At 42.3% G+C, this 19,592-nt stretch overlaps 1 protein-coding gene and 2 long non-coding RNA genes across 9 annotated transcripts; 2 read left to right on the forward strand and 1 right to left on the reverse strand.

Annotated features, from left to right (window-relative positions):
• Positions 1–48: 48 nt before the first annotated feature.
• Positions 49–17,720, forward strand: LOC143982304 (uncharacterized). 7 transcript variants are annotated; one of them, XR_013274435.1, is made up of 3 exons: positions 49–479; positions 13,090–13,369; positions 17,548–17,720. XR_013274435.1 is itself a non-coding variant. In XM_077480912.1 (2 exons), exons 1-2 carry the CDS (start codon positions 12,449–12,451, stop codon positions 17,572–17,574), a joined length of 948 nt encoding a protein of 315 aa, XP_077337038.1. In that variant the 5' UTR covers positions 12,179–12,448; the 3' UTR covers positions 17,575–17,720. The 7 variants fall into 7 exon arrangements, 2 of the variants coding, with proteins under 2 accessions (XP_077337038.1, XP_077337037.1); XR_013274436.1 differs by having other exon boundaries at positions 49–387; XR_013274438.1 differs by lacking the exon at positions 49–479 and adding an exon at positions 2,874–3,607.
• Positions 10,235–11,158, reverse strand: LOC143982300 (uncharacterized). The gene is made up of 2 exons (XR_013274433.1): positions 10,555–11,158; positions 10,235–10,407 (listed from the first exon to the last, which is right to left on the reverse strand). It is a non-coding gene; the product is annotated as an uncharacterized LOC143982300 (long non-coding RNA).
• LOC143982299 (uncharacterized) lies at positions 11,181–12,081 on the forward strand. The gene is made up of 2 exons (XR_013274432.1): positions 11,181–11,412; positions 11,642–12,081. It is a non-coding gene; the product is annotated as an uncharacterized LOC143982299 (long non-coding RNA).
• Positions 17,721–19,592: the final 1,872 nt, after the last annotated feature.

A 19,592-nucleotide genomic window follows, 5' to 3' on the forward strand; every position in this document is an offset into this window, starting at 1 on the left:
GGTGACGTCGGGGAGCGAGCACGCGTTCTCCACTCCTTTCGGGAGAAAGGGTGGACTGCGCTTGCGCGCTGTAGGCAATGGCATAACTCCCCCTGACTGAACGGGCTAGCTAGCTTGGCGCTGAACTCATTTGCTACCTTATCTCTGGCGCTAGGTGTACACGGATACTGGAATTATCCAATAAGATGTGGCGTGCAGGCGCCATATGCCGCTCTTACATTGCCGTACTGTTTATGATATAAAATGAGAAAAAGGAAAGCACCAATAGGAATCGGAGGAGGGGCTAAGGTGGTCTGTTGGACCAATAGCCTGTATTCTTGGAGAATTGACATTCAGTGTGACCTATGGTGTGCTGGGAGAATGCACAGAATCTCTTCAGGCTGAGGGGTGATTTCTTGATTGCTGCCATTGCCAACACTGACCGTCCTTTGGTGGAACAATTAGGCCCTGGGGGAGGGAGCAATGTACTGTACAGGGGGGTACAAGGGGGGTAGGAGCAATGTACTGCATGGGGGCATGTGTACTGTATGGGATACAGGGAGGGTGGGAGCAATGTATTGTACAGGGGGGTACATGTGTACAGGGAGGGTGGGAGCAATGTACTGCATGTGTACAAGCAAGGGTGGGAGCAATATATTGTACAGGGAGGGAGCAATGTATTGTACAGGGGGGTACATGTGTACAGGGAGGGTGGGAGCAATGTACTGTATGGGGGGCATGTGTACAGGGAAGGTGGGAGCAATGTACTGTATGGGGGGGGGGGAGCAATGTACAGGGGGATGGGGTGGGAGCACATGTGTACGGTAGGTGGGAAAAATGTATTGTATGGCGTGGGAGCAATGTACTGTACGGGGGGGGGGGGGGTGTACATGGGGTGGGAGAACATGTGTACAGGGGTGATGGGAGAACATGTGTACAGGGGTGGTGGGAGCACATGTGTACAGAGGCCTGGAAGGGTTGGCTCAAAAGTGAGGTCATGTATGTGAAATAGAGAACAAACTATCCAATACAAAGAGGCAAATGGCAGTATTAAGCACTTCCAGTCCAGGCCATATCTGGCATTTCTCCTCTACACATAAAATTTTTTTTTTTTGCTAGAAAATGAATTAGAACCCCCAAACTATATATATATATATATATATATATATACACACAGTGCCTTGCGAAAGTATTCGGCCCCCTTGAACTTTTCAACCTTTTGCCACATTTCAGGCTTCAAACATAAAGATATAACATTTTAATTTTTTGTGAAGAATCACCAACAAGTGGGGCACAATTGTGAAGTGGAACGAAATCTATTGGATAATTTAAACTTTTTTAGCAAATAAAAAACTGAAAAGTGGTGGGTGCAAAATTATTCGGCCCCTTTACTTTCAGTGCAGCAAACTCACTCCAGAAGTTCAGCGAGGATCTCTGAATGATCCAATTTTGTCCTAAATGACTGACGGTGATAAATAGAATCCACCTGTGTGTAATTAAGTCTCTGTATAAATGCACCTGCTCTGTGATAGTCTCAGGGTTCTGTTGAAAGCACAGAGAGCATCATGAAGACCAAGGAACACACCAGGCGGGTCTGTAATACTGTGGAGAAGTTTAAAGCCGGATTTGGATACAAAAAGATTTCCCAAGCTTTAAACATCCCAAGGAGCACTGTGCAAGCGATCATTTTGAAATGGAAGGAGTATCAGACCACTGCAAATCTATCAAGACCTGGCCGTCCCTCTAAACTTTCAGCTCAGATAAGGAGAAGACTGATCAGAGATGCAGCCAAGAGGCCCATGATCACTCTGGATGTACTGCAGAGAACTACAGCTGAGGTGGGAGAGTCTGTCCATAGGACAACAATCAGTCTTACACTGCACAAATCTGGCCTTTATGGAAGAGTGGCAAGAAGAAAGCCATTTCTCAAAGATATCCATAAAAAGTCTCCTCTAAAGTTTGCCACAAGCCACCTGGGAGACACATCAAACATGTGGAAGAAGGTGCTCTGGTCAGATGAAACCAAAATCGAACTTTTTGCCCACAATGCAAAACGATATGTTTGGCGTAAAAGCAACACAGCTCATCACCTTCAACACACCATCCCCACTGTCAAACATGGTGGTGGCAGCATCATGGTTTGGGCCTGCTTTTCTTCAGCAGGGACAGGGAAGATGGTTAAAATTGAGGGGAAGATGGATGCAGCCAAATACAGGACCATTCTGGATGAAAACCTGTTGGAGTCTGCAAAAGACCTGAAACTGGGACGGAGATTTATCTTCCAACAAGACAATGACCCAAACATACAGCAAAATCTACAAAGGAATGGTTCACAAATAAACGTATCCAGGTGTTAGAATGGCCAAGTCAAAGTTCAGACCTGAATCCAATCGAGAATCTGTGGAAAGAGCTGAAAACTGCTGTTCACAAACGCTCTCCATCCAACCTCACTGAGTTCGAGCTGTTTTGCAAGAAAGAATGGGCAATAATTTCAGTCTCTCGATGTGCAAAACTGATAGACACATACCCCAAGTGACTTGCAGCTGTAATCGCAGCAAAAGGTGGCTCTACAAAGTATTAACGCAAGGGGGCCGAATACTTTTGCACACCCCATATTTCATTTTTTTATTAGTTAAAAAAATTTCAAAAATCCAATAGATTTTGTTCCACTTCACAATTGTGTCCCACTTGTTGGTGATTCTTCACAAAAAATAAAAATTTGATATCTTTATGTTTGAAGCCTGAAATGTGGCCAAATGTTGAAAAGTTCAAGGGGGCCAAATACTTTCGCAAGACACTGTATATATATATATATATATATATAGCACCCTGCTCCTAATGAGCACACACTATTTTTTTTTTTGCAAATTTAAGTTGTGTCTGAAGCTGCAGTTTGGCTCAGGCTAATTATTTCAAAGTTCTGGTTTCTGCACCAGTTCAGCTGGGTTGTGCTAGTTTCCACTTAGCCGTGGGTGTCGCTGTCACTACCGGTAAGTGTTGGAAATGCAACAGGCTGGATGCATTGAATACCCTTTTTACTTGGAAATAGCCCAGTGGGAGTGGTTCACCCGCTGTGCATTCTGGGTGGGGTATTTAAGGTACTGGCGCCATTTTTGAAGGCTCTCTTTCCAGGGTTCGTTATCCCGACCTCCTGGCCTGGGGTGTGTGCTGTCTGTTCCTGCGCCTCGGACCAGCTGGCCCGAGGCTTTGCAACTGAAAGAGTATGCCCAAAAGTCTTGGGGCCTACTGATCCAGGGGTGGGCCTGTGCTGTCTTGTCTGCGGGGAGAAGCCATGCGACTGGAGGATCCAGGGGAGGACTTTTTCAGGAGAGGACCGAGCAACAAGGCTGGTATCTCTGGAACAGCCTGGAGACTCAGTTGGAGGATGCAACCCAGGTCACCTATCACACAGTATCGCCGGGTCGGCTGAAGGAAACTGGTACTGTGTGACAACTCTTTAATTTTTCTCAAGAAGTTCATTTAAATTGACAAGTCTGTGGCAGAGACTTTGAGCATCCCACCAGCTGCTAGGTCAGTGAGAGAGGCCTATCCGGTGATTGCTAGATCCAGTCTGTGGAAGCTATTTGTCCTCTGGATCGAGAAAATACCTTTAACCCGCAATTACCAGGTACCTGAACTCCCCTTAACCCTCTATTGCAAAACCTTTTGTTTATCTCAAATAAATCTTGTAAAAAGGATTACCGTATTTGCCGGCGTATAAGATGACCCGGCATATAAGACGACCCCCTAAAAACCTGCACAGTTAAAATGTTTTGCCCGTACTCACCGTTTAAGACGACCCCCCATTCCGAGGCTTCCGACGCTTCATATCCCTCTTCTTCGTTCTTGCTGGAGCCATTTCCTTCTTCCTGGTGCTGGAGCCAATCACGGCGAGCAATGTATTCTATTAATGAATACAAAGCCTGCTGGGATTGGCGGAGGCTGTTACATCATCAGCCCGCGCCTCACTCTCAAAGCCAATCGGAGCAGGCTACTGTGTGTAGCCTGCTCGGATTGGCAGAGATTGCTACTCCAATCCGAGCAGGCTCTGTATTCATTTGAATACATCGCTCACTGGGATTGGTTCAGTGGTATATACTGTATGTAGCCGAAGCTACATACAGTATTACCGGACATCTAGAAGGCATCCCAGCAGCTGACCCGGCGTATAAGACGACCCCTCCTTTTTGCTCAGTTTTTTTAAGTGTAAAAGGTCGTCTTATACGCCGGAAAATACGGTAAGTGTCAGAGCTAACATTTTTTGATTCACTTTCCAACGGGACCCCTGAGACGGAGAAGCGAGCAGATGAGGTAACGGTAAGCCCAATAAAAACCAGTAGCTCCTTCGGGGGTCAGTGCTGCACATTATACACACGCACACTATCTCACATAAATGAGTAAACCCCTCCCATTTTTGTAAATATTTTATTATATCTTTTCATGTGACGTCACTGAAGAAATGACACTTTTCTACAATGTAAAGTAGTGAGTATACAGCTTGTATAACCGTGTAAATTTGCTGTCCCCTCAAAATAACGCAACACACAGCCATTGATGTCTAAACCGCTGGCAACAAAAGTGAGTACACCCCCTAAGTGAAAATGTCCAAATTGGGCACAAAGTTTCAATATTTTGTGTGGCCATCATTATTTTCCAGCACTGCCTTAACCCTCTTGGGCATGAAGTTCACCAGAGCTTCACAAGTTGCCACTGGAGTCCTCTAACACTCCTCCATGACGACATCATGGAGCTGGTGGATGTTAGAGACCGTGCACTTCTCCACCTTCTGTTTGAGGATGCCCCACAGATGATCAATAGGGTTTAGGTCTGGATACATTCTTGGCCAGTCCAACACCTTTACCCCTCAGCTTCTTTAGCATGGCAGTGGTCAGCTTCCATTTTTGGTTTAGGTTTAAGGGCCGGTTTGCACCAGATGCAGTCCAGTGCATTTTTAATCTAGATCAAAAATGCATATGCATTGTTTTCCGTGTATTCCAAGGGACCTACTTCACTTTAGTGCAGTCAACAAAAGTAGAATGTGCTGGATTTTTTTGTATTTAATGCAGCAAAACACACCCATGGCCTAAATTGAGATAAAGAAAAAAACAGGGCAAAGGTGCATCAAAACTGCAGAAAGGCATTCAGAACGCAGAAATAATGGTGGGAACCGCCTCTAAAGATTACTACAGTTTAAAATAAGTGTCCATTCCTTATACAGGTGATTCAGAGCTACATGGGGATACAATCTTTTTTAACCTTTCCCTTCACACTAAATAGAAGCAGCCAGGCAGTAAAAGGCAATGTTGACATGTAGTAAGCTATAACAACCAGAAATGATAATATACAGGATATAGAGCCAACACTTTGCACTTTACAAAATAAAGTACATTTGCAATACAGTTCAATACTAGAGCGTCAGTGCCTGCACCCCCAAAAAATAAATTTCTCTTATATTCACCGACCGACACAGCTCCTCTCTTAGCCATTGGGTTGTTATGCCCACCACTAGGAGAATACTAGGCATTACTTATTATGTAACACTCATATCTTTCCAGTTCTGCCCAGGGGGTGTTCCCTTGGGCAACAACCCTCCGGCCTGCCATGCAGTCATCAGTACGTCAACAAGCAGTATAACATAAAGAGAAAAAGGAGGGGCGGGTGTTGTGTCGGTCGGTGAATTACAGAGAAGAGTATTTTACGGTGAGTACAAAAAATCATATATTTTTCTTATATTCACCGACCGTCACAGCTTCTCTCTTAGCCATTGGGATGTCCCCAAGCAGTGCGAAACGAGGGGTGGGAAAACAGCATAGAAAACTTCATCCACCATGGCAAGTGGGAACTAGTGAAAGGGGGCGGTCCCTTGGGCAACAACCCTCCAGCCTGCCATGCAGTCATCAGTTTTATTTTGCCTAGTGAAGGAGAAGGACCTAGGAACCCTGCGGGCCCATCGGTCCCTGCTTTTTTCTGCAGAAGCTTGACATTTTGCATAAGATGATTGATCCTGTAATCTGCTATCAACAGCCAGCTGGATACTCTTATCTTTGTAGTCTCCCCGGTCCGGCCATCGAGCATGTGCAGGTCACAGCTCTGCGCTAGGCCGGCCATGACGAAACCTCAGCTCCAGAGGTGGTCGGTGAGCTTTTATGCTCTGGGGCACATATATGACTGGGCTACTTATTTTTGCGTCACAGTGTGCCGGACCAGCAGCCACTCTGTACTGATCAGTGAGTGGGTCTGTAATGGAATGTCTCCCAGCTCTGCAGGACTCTGCCTCGGTGGGGCTGAGCAGCTGAACATTCCCTGGGAGGTTGATTCGGGGGTCCCTAACCTCCATCTCTTCTCTCCCTGTCCCTTTCCCCCTCCCTGGGGGGATGCTGCTGAGCGGTGTGTCTGTGCAGGGGCTCTCCGGGGGAGCTCTCACCTGGGGGGGGTGGCGCTGGCTGGCTGAGTCCTGGGTCCTGTTTTTCATGCCCCTGGAAGGTGTCTGTGAGGCTATGCTGGTGTCCTGTGCAGCACTGTACTCACCGCCATTGTTTCTCCCTGTCCCTCATGGCTTTGGCATTCGGCGGCCATCTTAGGTGTGGGCAAGGGAAAGCATGCTCTCCTGGGCTTCGGTGTACATTTTCCTTGCGATTTTCCCTATACAGGATGCCAGTGGCCATTTTCTTGAAGCCTGAACACGTTTTTCAGTGTTCTCTATCGGCAGCATGTGCTCTAATGGCCATTTTCCCTGTGTTTTATGTCTTTATGCTGGACGGCCATTTTCTTGAAGCCTGAGCACACTTCAGGGTCAGCATGGCTCAGAAACTGGTGTTTCTTCCCCCAAAATCCAGGCAATTGCAACTGGGTCATCTGCGGACTGCGCAGTGCCCCTGGACACCCTGACGGTGGTCCTCAATTAATTTGTTGCCAAGATGGAGGTGGCACGTAAGCAAAAGGGTGCAAAAAAGCGGCCCCTGCCCCACCGTCCTCTGGGGAGAGCTCTGACGCAGACTCGGGCCCTGCTGAGGCTGGTGACCCCCTGCTCTATGTTGTCAGACGACACTGACCAGGATCATTTGGACAGCGAGGATGAGTCCCCGTCTGGGTCTGTGCACGAAAAACCGCTTGTTGGAGCACTTATCACAGCTGTGTATGATACCCTGAAGATTCAGGAGCCAGCAGATCCCTCTGCTGATGTAGCGGTCCCTTTTGGGTCCCGTAAGCCAGCACGGTCACCTAAGGTGTTCCCGTATTTTACTTATTTTGACAAGTTCATTTACAAGGAATGGGGTCGCACGCAATGGACCTTTTCGGTCCCCAAATCCATGGCGGAGCGTTACCCCTTTGAGGAGAGCCTTCTCAAGAAGTGGTTGGCTCCTCCGGTCGTGGACCCCCAGTATCCAGGTTAAATAAAGTAACTACGATACCGGTAGAGGGGACTCCTGCATTTAAGGATTCCACTGACAGGAAGGCAGAGACAGTGGCTCGTTCCCTGTTTATGGTGGTGGGGTCCGCCGTGCGACCAGTACTGGCATCCGCACTGCGAATTGGGAGAGCAACAGGCTTCTCCTGTCTGCGTGGAACTAGCAGACCAACTAGTGCAAGGCCTTAAGTACGTTTGTGATGCGGCCCTGGATACTCTTCCTCTTTTATCCAGGGCTTCAGTGTCAGCAGTGGTGCTGAGGCGCCTGACTTGGTTAAAATGCTGGTCTGCTGACCAGGCATCTAAGAAAGCCCTGACGGATCTTCCCTTCCTCGGTGACCGGATTTTCGGAGCCTCGTTGGATGACATTATTAAAAATGCCACCGATGGTAAGAGTACCCTACTCTCACAGGCCAGGAAGGCTAAGGAGCCACGCCGTAGACAAGGGCCCTCTTTTTCCACTCACAAACTGCTTTTTCGTCTGCCCGGAGCTTGGGTTAAATCACACCTGGAAGGCTTACATCTCCATGTGTGAGGAGAAAGGATGACATCCGCGCTCCTTTTCTATATCTAGGATCCTGCTGTTTATTCAGCAAGGAGTAGACCAGAAATTGCCGTTAAGCACCATTAAGGAGCAAATATCAGCCCTGGCTGTCTTTTTTCAGGGATCCCTGGCGTCTCACTCATTAGTGAGTACCTTTGTTCAGGGGGTGCGACATGTAGTCCCTCCAGTGCGTCCACTGTTACCCCCGTGGGATCTGAACCTGGTGTTATCAGCGCTTCAAAAACCGCCAGTTGAAAATATTAGGGAGATTCTCCTGTTGACCCTTTCCCAGAAAGTGGTCTTTCTAGTGGCCATCACATTGGCCAGGAGGGTTTCAGAACTGGCAGCTTTGTCATGCAATTTGCCTTATCTGGTTATCCACAAGGATAAGGTGGTGTTGCAACCGTATTTTCTGCCGAAAGTGGTCTCGGCTTTTCATATCAATGAGGACATTGTATTGCCATCTCTGTCTCCTAAGCCGAAACACCCTAAGGAAGTGGCCCTTCACGCTCTGGACATGGTTCGGACTCTAAAGGTGTATTTGTCTGCCACAGCTCCCTTTCGGATGTCAAACTCTCTGTTTGTTTCGGTGGCTGGTCCAAAGAAAGGCATGGCTGTCTCGTTGCCATTTCCAGGTGGATCAGACAGATTGTAGTGCAAGCCTACGCCTTGAAGGGACAGGTGCCCCCCTTTCTGGTCATGGCCCACTCCACAAGGGCAATCAGAATGTCTTGGGCCTTCCGACACCAAACGTCTGCCGCTCAGGTGTGTAAAGTGGTGACCTGGAGGCCTGTCCACGCGTTTACTGAGTTCTACAAGGTAGACGTCAGTGCATCGGCTGATGCCTGTTTTGGCCGCAAAGTTTTGCAGGCGGCCGTATAGATGCAATTGAATATTCAATATATTTCTTTTTTCCTGGTTTTTCTAAACAAACGCAGTACCGTTAAGTTAATGCGCTGTTGCATTACATTCCGAAGTTTTGGTGCAGTTGTGGGTAGTCACTCCTGTTGAGGATACCCGGGTTTTGTGGTGGATTTCTCCACGCACTGTTGTTTTTTTGTGGGTAAAGTTTCACTAGTTCCCACTTGCCATGGTGGATGAAGTTTTCTATGCTGTTTTCCCACCCCTCGTTTGGCACTGCTTGGGGACGTCCCAATGGCTAAGAGAGAAGCTGTGACGGTCGGTGAATATAAGAGAAAATAAGATTTTTTTGTACTCACCGTAAAATTCTTTTCTCTGTAATTCACCGACCGACACAGCACCCGCCCCTCCTTTTTCTCTTTATGTTATACTGCTTGTTGACGTACTGATGACTGCATGGCAGGCTGGAGGGTTGTTGCCCAAGGGACCGCCCCCTGGGCTGAACTGGAAAGTTCTGATTATTACATAACAAATAATGCCTAGTATTCTCCTAATGGTGGGAATAACAACCCAATGGCTAAGAGAGGAGCTTACGGGGAGTACAAAAAATCCTCTTTTTTAAAGTCGGCACGTACAAATACTGTAATAAAAGAACACTAACCTGTCAAGGGATCCAGCGCTGTCCTCCCCCAGGCTGGTTCTTCACTGTTCTTTAGGTTCCCGGTGCCAGCATATTTACAGCATAAGAGAAGTTGGCTGTGACTCCTTGGGGCTTCACAGCTGGCTTCCTGCTGCGCATGCATGAGCCGTGTTGCCCTTTGTGAATGGTCCTTCAGCCTTCTGGGACCTGTGACATGAAGTGGGAGCGGGTACCTGTCAAAACCAGGTACCTGCTCCCCTCCAAAAAGATATATATATCCAATGTCCAAAAGTGGTAGAGGAGGGGGCAGGAGGTGGAAATAACAGAACTTCCCCTTTTGGGTGAAGTTCCGCTTTAAGCTGGGTATAAACAGGCAGTTTTTTTTTGTTCGTTAATTATTATTTTGTTTTTTTATAAAGAGAAATGTTTTTGAGACATCTGGTCTGGTTGGCTGTACTATTTCTTAGACATTGATAAACTTTTTAGATTATACCTCTCTCCTTATATTTCCATCTTGGTCGAATCGACCTATGGAGCCCACATAAGGACTCAACCTCTTTACCAATGTCCTTGCCTTACATCCACTGCCCTTAAATTACTCATTCCCAGATAGCAAGCAATTGTGCTGCAAGTTTGAAAATGACTTGCTAAGCTCAAACAAGGAAATGATTCAAACCTCCATCAGTACCCCATTAATTGACACCTCATCCCTTTTTAGAAATATCAAAAAAGGTTTTTTAAGGTAAACCAAGCCTAAGAGAGTGGGATGTTAACGGTGCAATAAATCAAAACTGTATTCATATTAAAAGATTACAAAATTTATTTATACATAATTCATAAAAACAGAGCAATGATCTGTATAATCATACTGAGGTTATATACAACTTTGTGGTCCAATAGATGGTAAAGTTGAGGTAGTTGCGATTGATTTATCCCGACATGTTTCGCTTAATGCTTCATCAGAGGATAAGCCAACTACCAACATAATAAATTCAAAAACAAAAAACATAAATTAATTTCACAAAATACATTTCTTTGTACATAATTCATACAGGTAATCGACATATATAGTGTTTAAAGGACACGAGTAAGGTTCAAAAAAAATGATGGAAATATGCTCACCCCCATTTTACCGACCCATTCGTACCCCAGGAAAAGTTATATAACTACCAGATGGATAGAAGAATGCAGGGCAACAAGTACAGCAGCCAGGCAATATAGCTGGAGAGGGCATAGACGGCGGCTGATTGGGACAGAAAAATTATATCATATGTCAGCATACTATTTATAAATAAGAGCTATGTTGTTATTTTATTTTATACTATAGTCAATATATAGGAGTAGCCTATAGCCTTTTTAAAATATTTTATTTTAGTATAGCAGTCATTTTCAAATTTTTTGCATTTTTAATTTAAATGAATATTTTATACTAGTGGAGCCCAATTACTGTTTATTTAAATACATCCACTTACATTTACTGACGATAAAGTAGAATTTCCTTAATATGTTTTATTTCCAGATTTTATATTATATCCACCAAAGTATATAGGGAATTCTCCTTCAGATTAAGATAAGCCCAGAATGATAGCACACTCACATGGGCTCTACAACCTGTTTACACGATATCTAAGAAAGAAAAATGCATTTACCATTAATTGAAGTGTGGATAAAGAAAGAAATTCATTCTCAGCAATCAAATGTTAAAGTTACTAACCAGCCAGCAAACGTGGACTGGCTGGTTAGTAACTTTAACATTTGATTGCTGAGAATGAATTTCTTTCTTTATCCACACTTCAATTAATGGTAAATGCATTTTTCTTTCTTAGATATCGTGTAAACAGGTTGTAGAGCCCATGTGAGTGTGCTATCATTCTGGGCTTATCTTAATCTGAAGGAGAATTCCCTATATACTTTGGTGGATATAATATAAAATCTGGAAATAAAACATATTAAGGAAATTCTACTTTATCGTCAGTAAATGTAAGTGGATGTATTTAAATAAACAGTAATTGGGCTCCACTAGTATAAAATATTCATTTAAATTAAAAATGCAAAAAATTTGAAATTGACTGCTATACTAAAATAAAATATTTTAAAAAGGCTATAGGCTACTCCTATATATTGACTATAGTATAAAATAAAATAACAACATAGCTCTTATTTATAAATAGTATGCTGACATATGATATCATTTTTCTGTCCCAATCAGCCGCCGTCTATGCCCTCTCCAGCTATATTGCCTGGCTGCTGTACTTGTTGCCCTGCATTCTTCTATCCATCTGGTAGTTATATAACTTTTCCTGGGGTACGAATGGGTCGGTAAAATGGGGGTGAGCATATTTCCATCATTTTTTTGAACCTTACTCGTGTCCTTTAAACACTATATATGTCGATTACCTGTATGAATTATGTACAAAGAAATGTATTTTGTGAAATTAATTTATGTTTTTTGTTTTTGAATTTATTATGTTGGTAGTTGGCTTATCCTCTGATGAAGCATTAAGCGAAACATGTCGGGATAAATCAATCGCAACTACCTCAACTTTACCATCTATTGGACCACAAAGTTGTATATAACCTCAGTATGATTATACAGATCATTGCTCTGTTTTTATGAATTATGTATAAATAAATTTTGTAATCTTTTAATATGAATACAGTTTTGATTTATTGCACCGTTAACATCCCACTCTCTTAGGCTTGGTTTACCTTAAAAAACCTTTTTTGATATTTCTAAAAAGGGATGAGGTGTCAATTAATGGGGTACTGATGGAGGTTTGAATCATTTCCTTGTTTGACTTTACAATTAGCGTTTCAATACGCATTTTGCTCTTCTTGATTCAACCTTAGTCAGTACAATAATTTATTGTTAATCTTGAAGTGATTTAACTATATATATTATTGTGATTTAGTGTTTGTATTTTATACAGGACGATTTGTATCCCCCTTTTTTTTTTTTTTTTCTTCCTCTTCCTTCCTCCCCCCCTTTTTCTTCCCCCTCCCTGGGTCATTGAGCATGACGGGTTTTTGTGGAGAGGCATGGGAGGGATTGATGAGCAAAATCCATGAATCTCAAAAAACTAGCGAAATAACAGATAAAGAATTGGAACATGCTTTCCATCTCCTACAACGCCTATTAGAACGTAAAGTACGAATCTTTTGGAATAAAAAATTCTTCTTGAAGTATATAGAAAACCAAATAGCACCTTGGGGACTGAGGGTCCAAATTTTTCCTAACCTAAATAAAATTGATGACTTGATAAAAAATAAATGGGAAGAAAATCTACAAAATTGTTCACTCCAAATGATGACATTGCTCAATATGCAATTTGAACATGACCTCACACAGCTGGACAAAGCTATTGATCAGTGGTGTGAAGACTACACAACTGTTACCTCTATACCTAGATTTAGGAAGAAGGAGCAGGAGATTCAAAAACATATTGAGTCCTACACATTAGACATTATTCGGTCCAAGGAAAATAAATACTTAAGGGACTGTAATGCATACAGTAATGGATATGCCTATAAATGGCCTACTAATGAACGGAATAGAAACTATAGAAATCAACAATCCTATAAAACGAGAAATGATAGAACGGTAAATAATATGTCTAACTTGTCTCCCTCTTCTTCATCTCCCTCTGCTTCGTCTAGCCAATCCACTATCTACAGAGATCTAACTAGAGATCGTCTACCTAAAAGGAGAAAGGGGAATATAGATACAGCACCTGCGGAACCTTCTCACTCTCACCTGCACTTAAGTACTCCTTTACCATCTTCAGCACACTCAATTCCTCCTAAACAGGCACCAATACGCTCACTTACTATGTTTCAACCATCACAGGCACCGTCTCTTCGTAGAGCATCTATCTCTACTATTTCTACTGCCACTTCTACTCTAATTAATAACACCTCCACTAGCAACTCTTGCACGGTAAGTAATCCTAGTCAGAATATTATTATCTCTCCCTCGGGCACTTCTCTTCCGGCTGATCTTCGTGTTGCACCGATTTTTTTAGGGAAGGAATCACCCCCAAATGTAACGAAATAATTGATACTCCGAATAGATTAGAAACAACTACCTGTTCAGAACTGTCCATTATTAATTTGTCCTCTTATGTACTAACTGAATATGAAAAAGAAGTTCTGAAATTTGGCCTTACATTCTGTCCAAACAAAAATATTGATATATTTGAATTAATAAAGGACGTACATTTATTCTCTCGCAAATTACTTTATAAGACTATGTTTGATAAAAGTGAGACTGTATCCACTCGGAATGTACATGAGGATAAATTGGAGGATAGCATAATTGAGTACCAGGCGATTCAAGATTTGATGGACCTTTGGGAGGAAGGACAGACCTTCTCGGACGACCCGGGAATTTTCGAGCCCGTTGGTCTGACGATTGAGGGTCTGTCGTTCCCCCCTCCACAATCTTTTAAACCCAAATCGAACAATTTTCCTCAATTAAACACTAATCCAAATATTTGGGCATTTACCCAACAAGTTTGCCGAAAAATAGAAAATAGTTCATTTGGGACTGTTGAAAACTCCAATCTCAATGAACATCAATTGCAGGCATTACACTCTTTACAATCTAATTCCAACTTGATAATTAAACCAGCGGATAAAGGAGGTAACTTGGTTGTCATGGATAAAGAGCAATATGTTCATATGTGTCTTAAAATTTTAAAAAATAAAGATTGGTATCACCCTATTTCAACTACGATAATTACTAACTATGAGATGCAATTCCGCAATATTATATTTAAAGCATACAGATCAGGAACTATTGACAAAAATACCTGGGAATTTCTAAATACTAAAGATCCTAAGATACCTACCTTTTATGCGCTCCCGAAGGTTCATAAATCTATATTAGAACCTCCAGGAAGACCAATAATATCTAGTTGCCAATGTTTAACGGAAAACAGTAGTTCACTAATTGATAACTATCTACGTCCACACGTTACATCACTATTTTCCTATATTAAGGATACGATAGACTTACTTAAAACAATTGAGGGAATGTCTTTACCCCCAGATTGCTGGCTTGTCACGGTCGATGTGGAATGTCTCTACAACGCCATCCCCCATGATAGGGGGGTGGAAGTTGTGCGGACATTCCTCAGCGAAAGAGGCCCTCGAGGTGCTAAATATACGGACTTTGTAGTTGAACTGTTGAACTTTGTGCTTAGACACAATATTTTCCAGTTTGATCAGACCCATTACCTCCAGGTGCAGGGGGTTGCGATGGGGACCAAATGTGCCCCATCGTATGCCAACCTGTACCTGGGGGGATGGGAAAAAGAACTATTTTCGCGAGAAGATATGATACCAATGATTGAAAAGGTCCTTGCCTGGTATAGGTATTTGGATGATATCCTTATTTTTTGGTCTGGGACTGAAATTGAATTAAATCAATTTTTCCAACAAATTTTGATTAATGATTATAACCTCTATTTTACTCTTAAATATGACAGAAGGGAGGTTGAATTTTTAGACCTAAAGATTCATGTTGACTCTGAAGGCCTACTGACCTCCTCTATCTTTAGGAAGCCGACGGCTGGAAATACTATTCTACATGCCAAAAGCTCACATCCACCATCCCTGATAAGATCTATACCGTATAGTCAATATCTCAGGCTCAAACGAAATTGCAGTCAGGAATCAGATTATAAATTAGCAGCTAGAGAGTTACATGATAGGCTAATAGTACGTGGATATACCCACAAATGCCTGAAAAAAGCATATAATCTAGTCCAACAAAAAGATAGGAATACCCTTATTTTTACAAAAAAACCTGCCAAAATAGCTAAAACTGTAAGATTAGTTACCCGACATTCTAATCAAAATAAGAAATTTAGAGATATAATACAGGCATTTTGGCCTCTACTATTGGCCGACCCAGTGGTGAAGAAATATGTTAATGAATACCCTGAAATTACCTACAAACGTGCTCCCTCCTTGAAGGACCGTTTGGTACATAGTCATTATATTGACTGTGATAATGAATCCAAAATAGGGAAATATGGCTCCTACCCATGCGGACATTGTGATATGTGCAGATATATGGCTAGCTGTAGTAGATTTAAATTACCAAATGGAAATTGGCACCAATTGAAATCCTGTGTGACCTGCTCCACACCTGGCATAGTGTATTTGGCGCAGTGCCGGTGTGGAGGATTTTACATAGGCAAAACAAAAAGAGCCTTCGCAATACGGATGAGAGACCATATAAAACCAATCCTTAATAAAAAAATGACCACAGCAATTGGTAGGCATATAGGCCTACATCATGACTTTAACCCAGACTATATTAGATTCCAGGCTTTAGATCATGTCCCACTCTCTTCAAGAGGGGGGAGTGTTGACAAAAAACTCTTACAAATAGAAGCAAGATGGATATATAAGTTAAAAGCAATAATATTTCCTGGGTTTAATGAAAATTTGAGTTATCGATCATTTCTTTGAGGATCTTTTGGTCTGGGGTTTTTGATTTTTTTGGGGGGGGGGGGGGGGAGATATTTGCTGTGTTTTTCCCTTGTTTAGTCTTGTCTTGTCTCGTCCTGTTTTTTATTAATTATTATTTATATAATTATATATCATTCTGATATATCAGATATATTTATACTTGTCTGTGATACCCTATATTATTGATATTAAAATAGATTGTGAATTTTGTTTTTGGGACACGAAATGGGGTTTTCCAACAAATATATATACGGATTTCGCGATTAATTTGGTCCATTATCGCGATTGTACCGATTGATATATTGGGGTATATATACATATATTTCTCTGCCCCCCTTATTTATTTATAATTTTTCTCCCCCATCGGTTTTATTTATAAACCTTTTCCATTCCCCACGTGCGGTCTGTCATGCGATTCATGATTGTTTGAATATCGCATGTAATTATGATGCATGACTCCTGGTCGGCAGCTTTTGGCACTTTGGCATTGGAGAGGAGCATATGGACGCCCGAGGGCACCTTTGCTGGATCGGATTATATCTGATTTGGCGGGCTGCCCATCGGTTAGCGGTGGTCCCTGCGTGCGAGACAGGGAAACATACACTCTTGGAGCAATATGAGGGTGCTAGCCAGATCATTGCATTAGCTGCGCTCTGGCTGTCCCCTCCTTTACGTTTCCCTGAATACCGGTGTTTGCACCGAGGCCTTGTGGGAAATGTAGTCTCCAGATTCCCCTAATGGCTCTCTCGCGCATGCGCACTGCCGCTGTTTACGTCCGCATCGAGCCGGTGACGTCAGACGCCGGCTCGATGGACGACGGTATATATATTGGGACACAAAACATTCGGCTCTATTGTGGGGGAGCCGCGCTAGGAGGAAGTCCACGTTTGCTGGCTGGTTAGTAACTTTAACATTTGATTGCTGAGAATGAATTTCTTTCTTTATCCACACTTCAATTAATGGTAAATGCATTTTTCTTTCTTAGATATCGTGTAAACAGGTTGTAGAGCCCATGTGAGTGTGCTATCATTCTGGGCTTATCTTAATCTGAAGGAGAATTCCCTATATACTTTGGTGGATATAATATAAAATCTGGAAATAAAACATATTAAGGAAATTCTACTTTATCGTCAGTAAATGTAAGTGGATGTATTTAAATAAACAGTAATTGGGCTCCACTAGTATAAAATATTCATTTAAATTAAAAATGCAAAAAATTTGAAAATGACTGCTATACTAAAATAAAATATTTTAAAAAGGCTATAGGCTACTCCTATATATTGACTATAGTATAAAATAAAATAACAACATAGCTCTTATTTATAAATAGTATGCTGACATATGATATAATTTTTCTGTCCCAATCAGCCGCCGTCTATGCCCTCTCCAGCTATATTGCCTGGCTGCTGTACTTGTTGCCCTGCATTCTTCTATCCATCTGGTAGTTATATAACTTTTCCTGGGGTACAAATGGGTCGGTAAAATGGGGGTGAGCATATTTCCATCATTTTTTTGAACCTTACTCGTGTCCTTTAAACACTATATATGTCGATTACCTGTATGAATTATGTACAAAGAAATGTATTTTGTGAAATTAATTTATGTTTTTTGTTTTTGAATTTATTATGTTGGTAGTTGGCTTATCCTCTGATGAAGCATTAAGCGAAACATGTCGGGATAAATCAATCGCAACTACCTCAACTTTACCATCTATTGGACCACAAAGTTGTATATAACCTCAGTATGATTATACAGATCATTGCTCTGTTTTTATGAATTATGTATAAATAAATTTTGTAATCTTTTAATATGAATACAGTTTTGATTTATTGCACCGTTAACATCCCACTCTCTTAGGCTTGGTTTACCTTAAAAAACCTTTTTTGGACTTGCTAAGCTATTGCTAGACTTGCCAGGCTTCACAAGTGTGTTCCATAATTGCAGTAAGTCTGCATTGCATGACTTCAAATCAACTTTCTTTGCAAACATTCTCCAAGTCTGCTGCAAGTTCTGGTTCAGTTATGTTGTGCAATAGTCATCCCACCACAGGAGTCACTGTGGCTGAATTTTCATGCTGTAGACTTGCAGAGCTCTTGCTGTAGACTCACCACTGCAACTTTGCTAGAGACTTGCTACAAATTGTAAAAGTGTCTACTAGAACTTGTGCTTTAAGTTCTCTGCAAGTATACAACTTGCCAGTGAAAATGTGCAGCAAGTTAACAGACATACAATTCAACACTGCCACAAATTTGTGGCAAGTTATTCTTGCTATCAGGATTCTCTCCCTGGTATTAGGCAACTATGAAAATACATACAAGACCAATTATTCTCCTGTACTTTTGAAGTTTTCTATTGTTTTCTTTTTGTTTTTTTGCTATTTTGTTTTTCTTTTTAGGACTTGTGGCTATACATTTATATTTTTGGATTGACAATAGTAACTACAGTGGTGTGAAAAAGTGTTTGCCCCCTTCCTCATTTCCTGTTCCTTTGCATGTTTGTCACACTTAAGTGTTTCGGAACATCAAACCAATTTAAACAATAGTCAAGGACAACACAAGTAAACACAAAATGCAATTTGTAAATGAAGGTGTTTATTATTAAAGGTGAAAAAAAATCCAAACCATCATGGCCCTGTGTGAAAAAGTGATTGCCCCCTAAACCTAATAACTGGTTGGGCCACCCTTAGTAGCAACAACTGCAACCAAGCGTTTGCGATAACGTGCAATGAGGCTTTTACAGCGTCCTGGAGGAATTTTGGCCCACTCATCTTTGCAGAATTGTCCTAATTCAGTTACATTAGAGGGTTTTCGAGCATGAACGGCCTTTTTAAGGTCATACCACAACATCTCAATACGATTCAGGTCAGGACTTTGGCTAGGCCACTCCAAAGTCTTCATTTTGTTTTTCTTCAGCCATTCGGTGGTGGACTTGCTGGTGTGTTTAGGATCATTGTCCTGCTGCAGAACCCAAGTTCGTTTCAGCTTGAGTACACGAACAGATGGTCGGACATTCTCCTTCAGGATCTCTTGGTCGACAACAGAATTCATAGCTCCTTTTATCACAGCAAGTCTTCCAGGTCCTGAAGCAGCAAAACAGCCCCAGACCATCACACTACCACCACCATATTTTACTGTTGGTATAATGTTCTTTTTCTGAAATGCAGTGTTCCTTCTACGCCAGATATACTTGGACACACACCTTCCAAAGAGTTCCACTTTTGTCTCATCGGTCCACAGAATGTTGTCCCAAAAGTCTTGGGGATCATCAAGATGTGTTGTGGAGAAATTGAGACGAGCTTTGATGTTCTTTTTGCTCAGCAGTGGTTTTCTCCTTGGAACTCTGCCATGTAGGCCATTTTTGCCCAGTCTTTTCCTGATGGTGGAGGCATGAACGCTGACCTTAACTGAGGCAAGTGAGGCCTGCAGTTCCTTGGACGTTGTTGTGGGGTCTTTTGTGACTTCTTGGATGAGTCGTCGCTGCGCTCTTGGGGTAATTTTGGGCGGCCGGCCACTCCTGGGAAGGTTCACCACTGTTCCATGTCTTCGCCATTTGTGGATAATGGCTCTCACTGTGGTTCGCTGGATTCCCAAAGCTTTGGAAATGGCTTTATAACCCTTTCCAGACTGATAGATCTCAATTACTTTCTTTCTCAATTGTTCCTGAATTTCTTTGGGTCTCGG

The sequence above is a fragment of the Lithobates pipiens genome, unplaced genomic scaffold (assembly GCF_037356315.1).
Source record: "Lithobates pipiens isolate NorthernLeopardFrog02 unplaced genomic scaffold, aLitPip1_a1.2 Scaffold_16, whole genome shotgun sequence".
Classification (NCBI taxonomy): domain Eukaryota; kingdom Metazoa; phylum Chordata; class Amphibia; order Anura; family Ranidae; genus Lithobates; species Lithobates pipiens.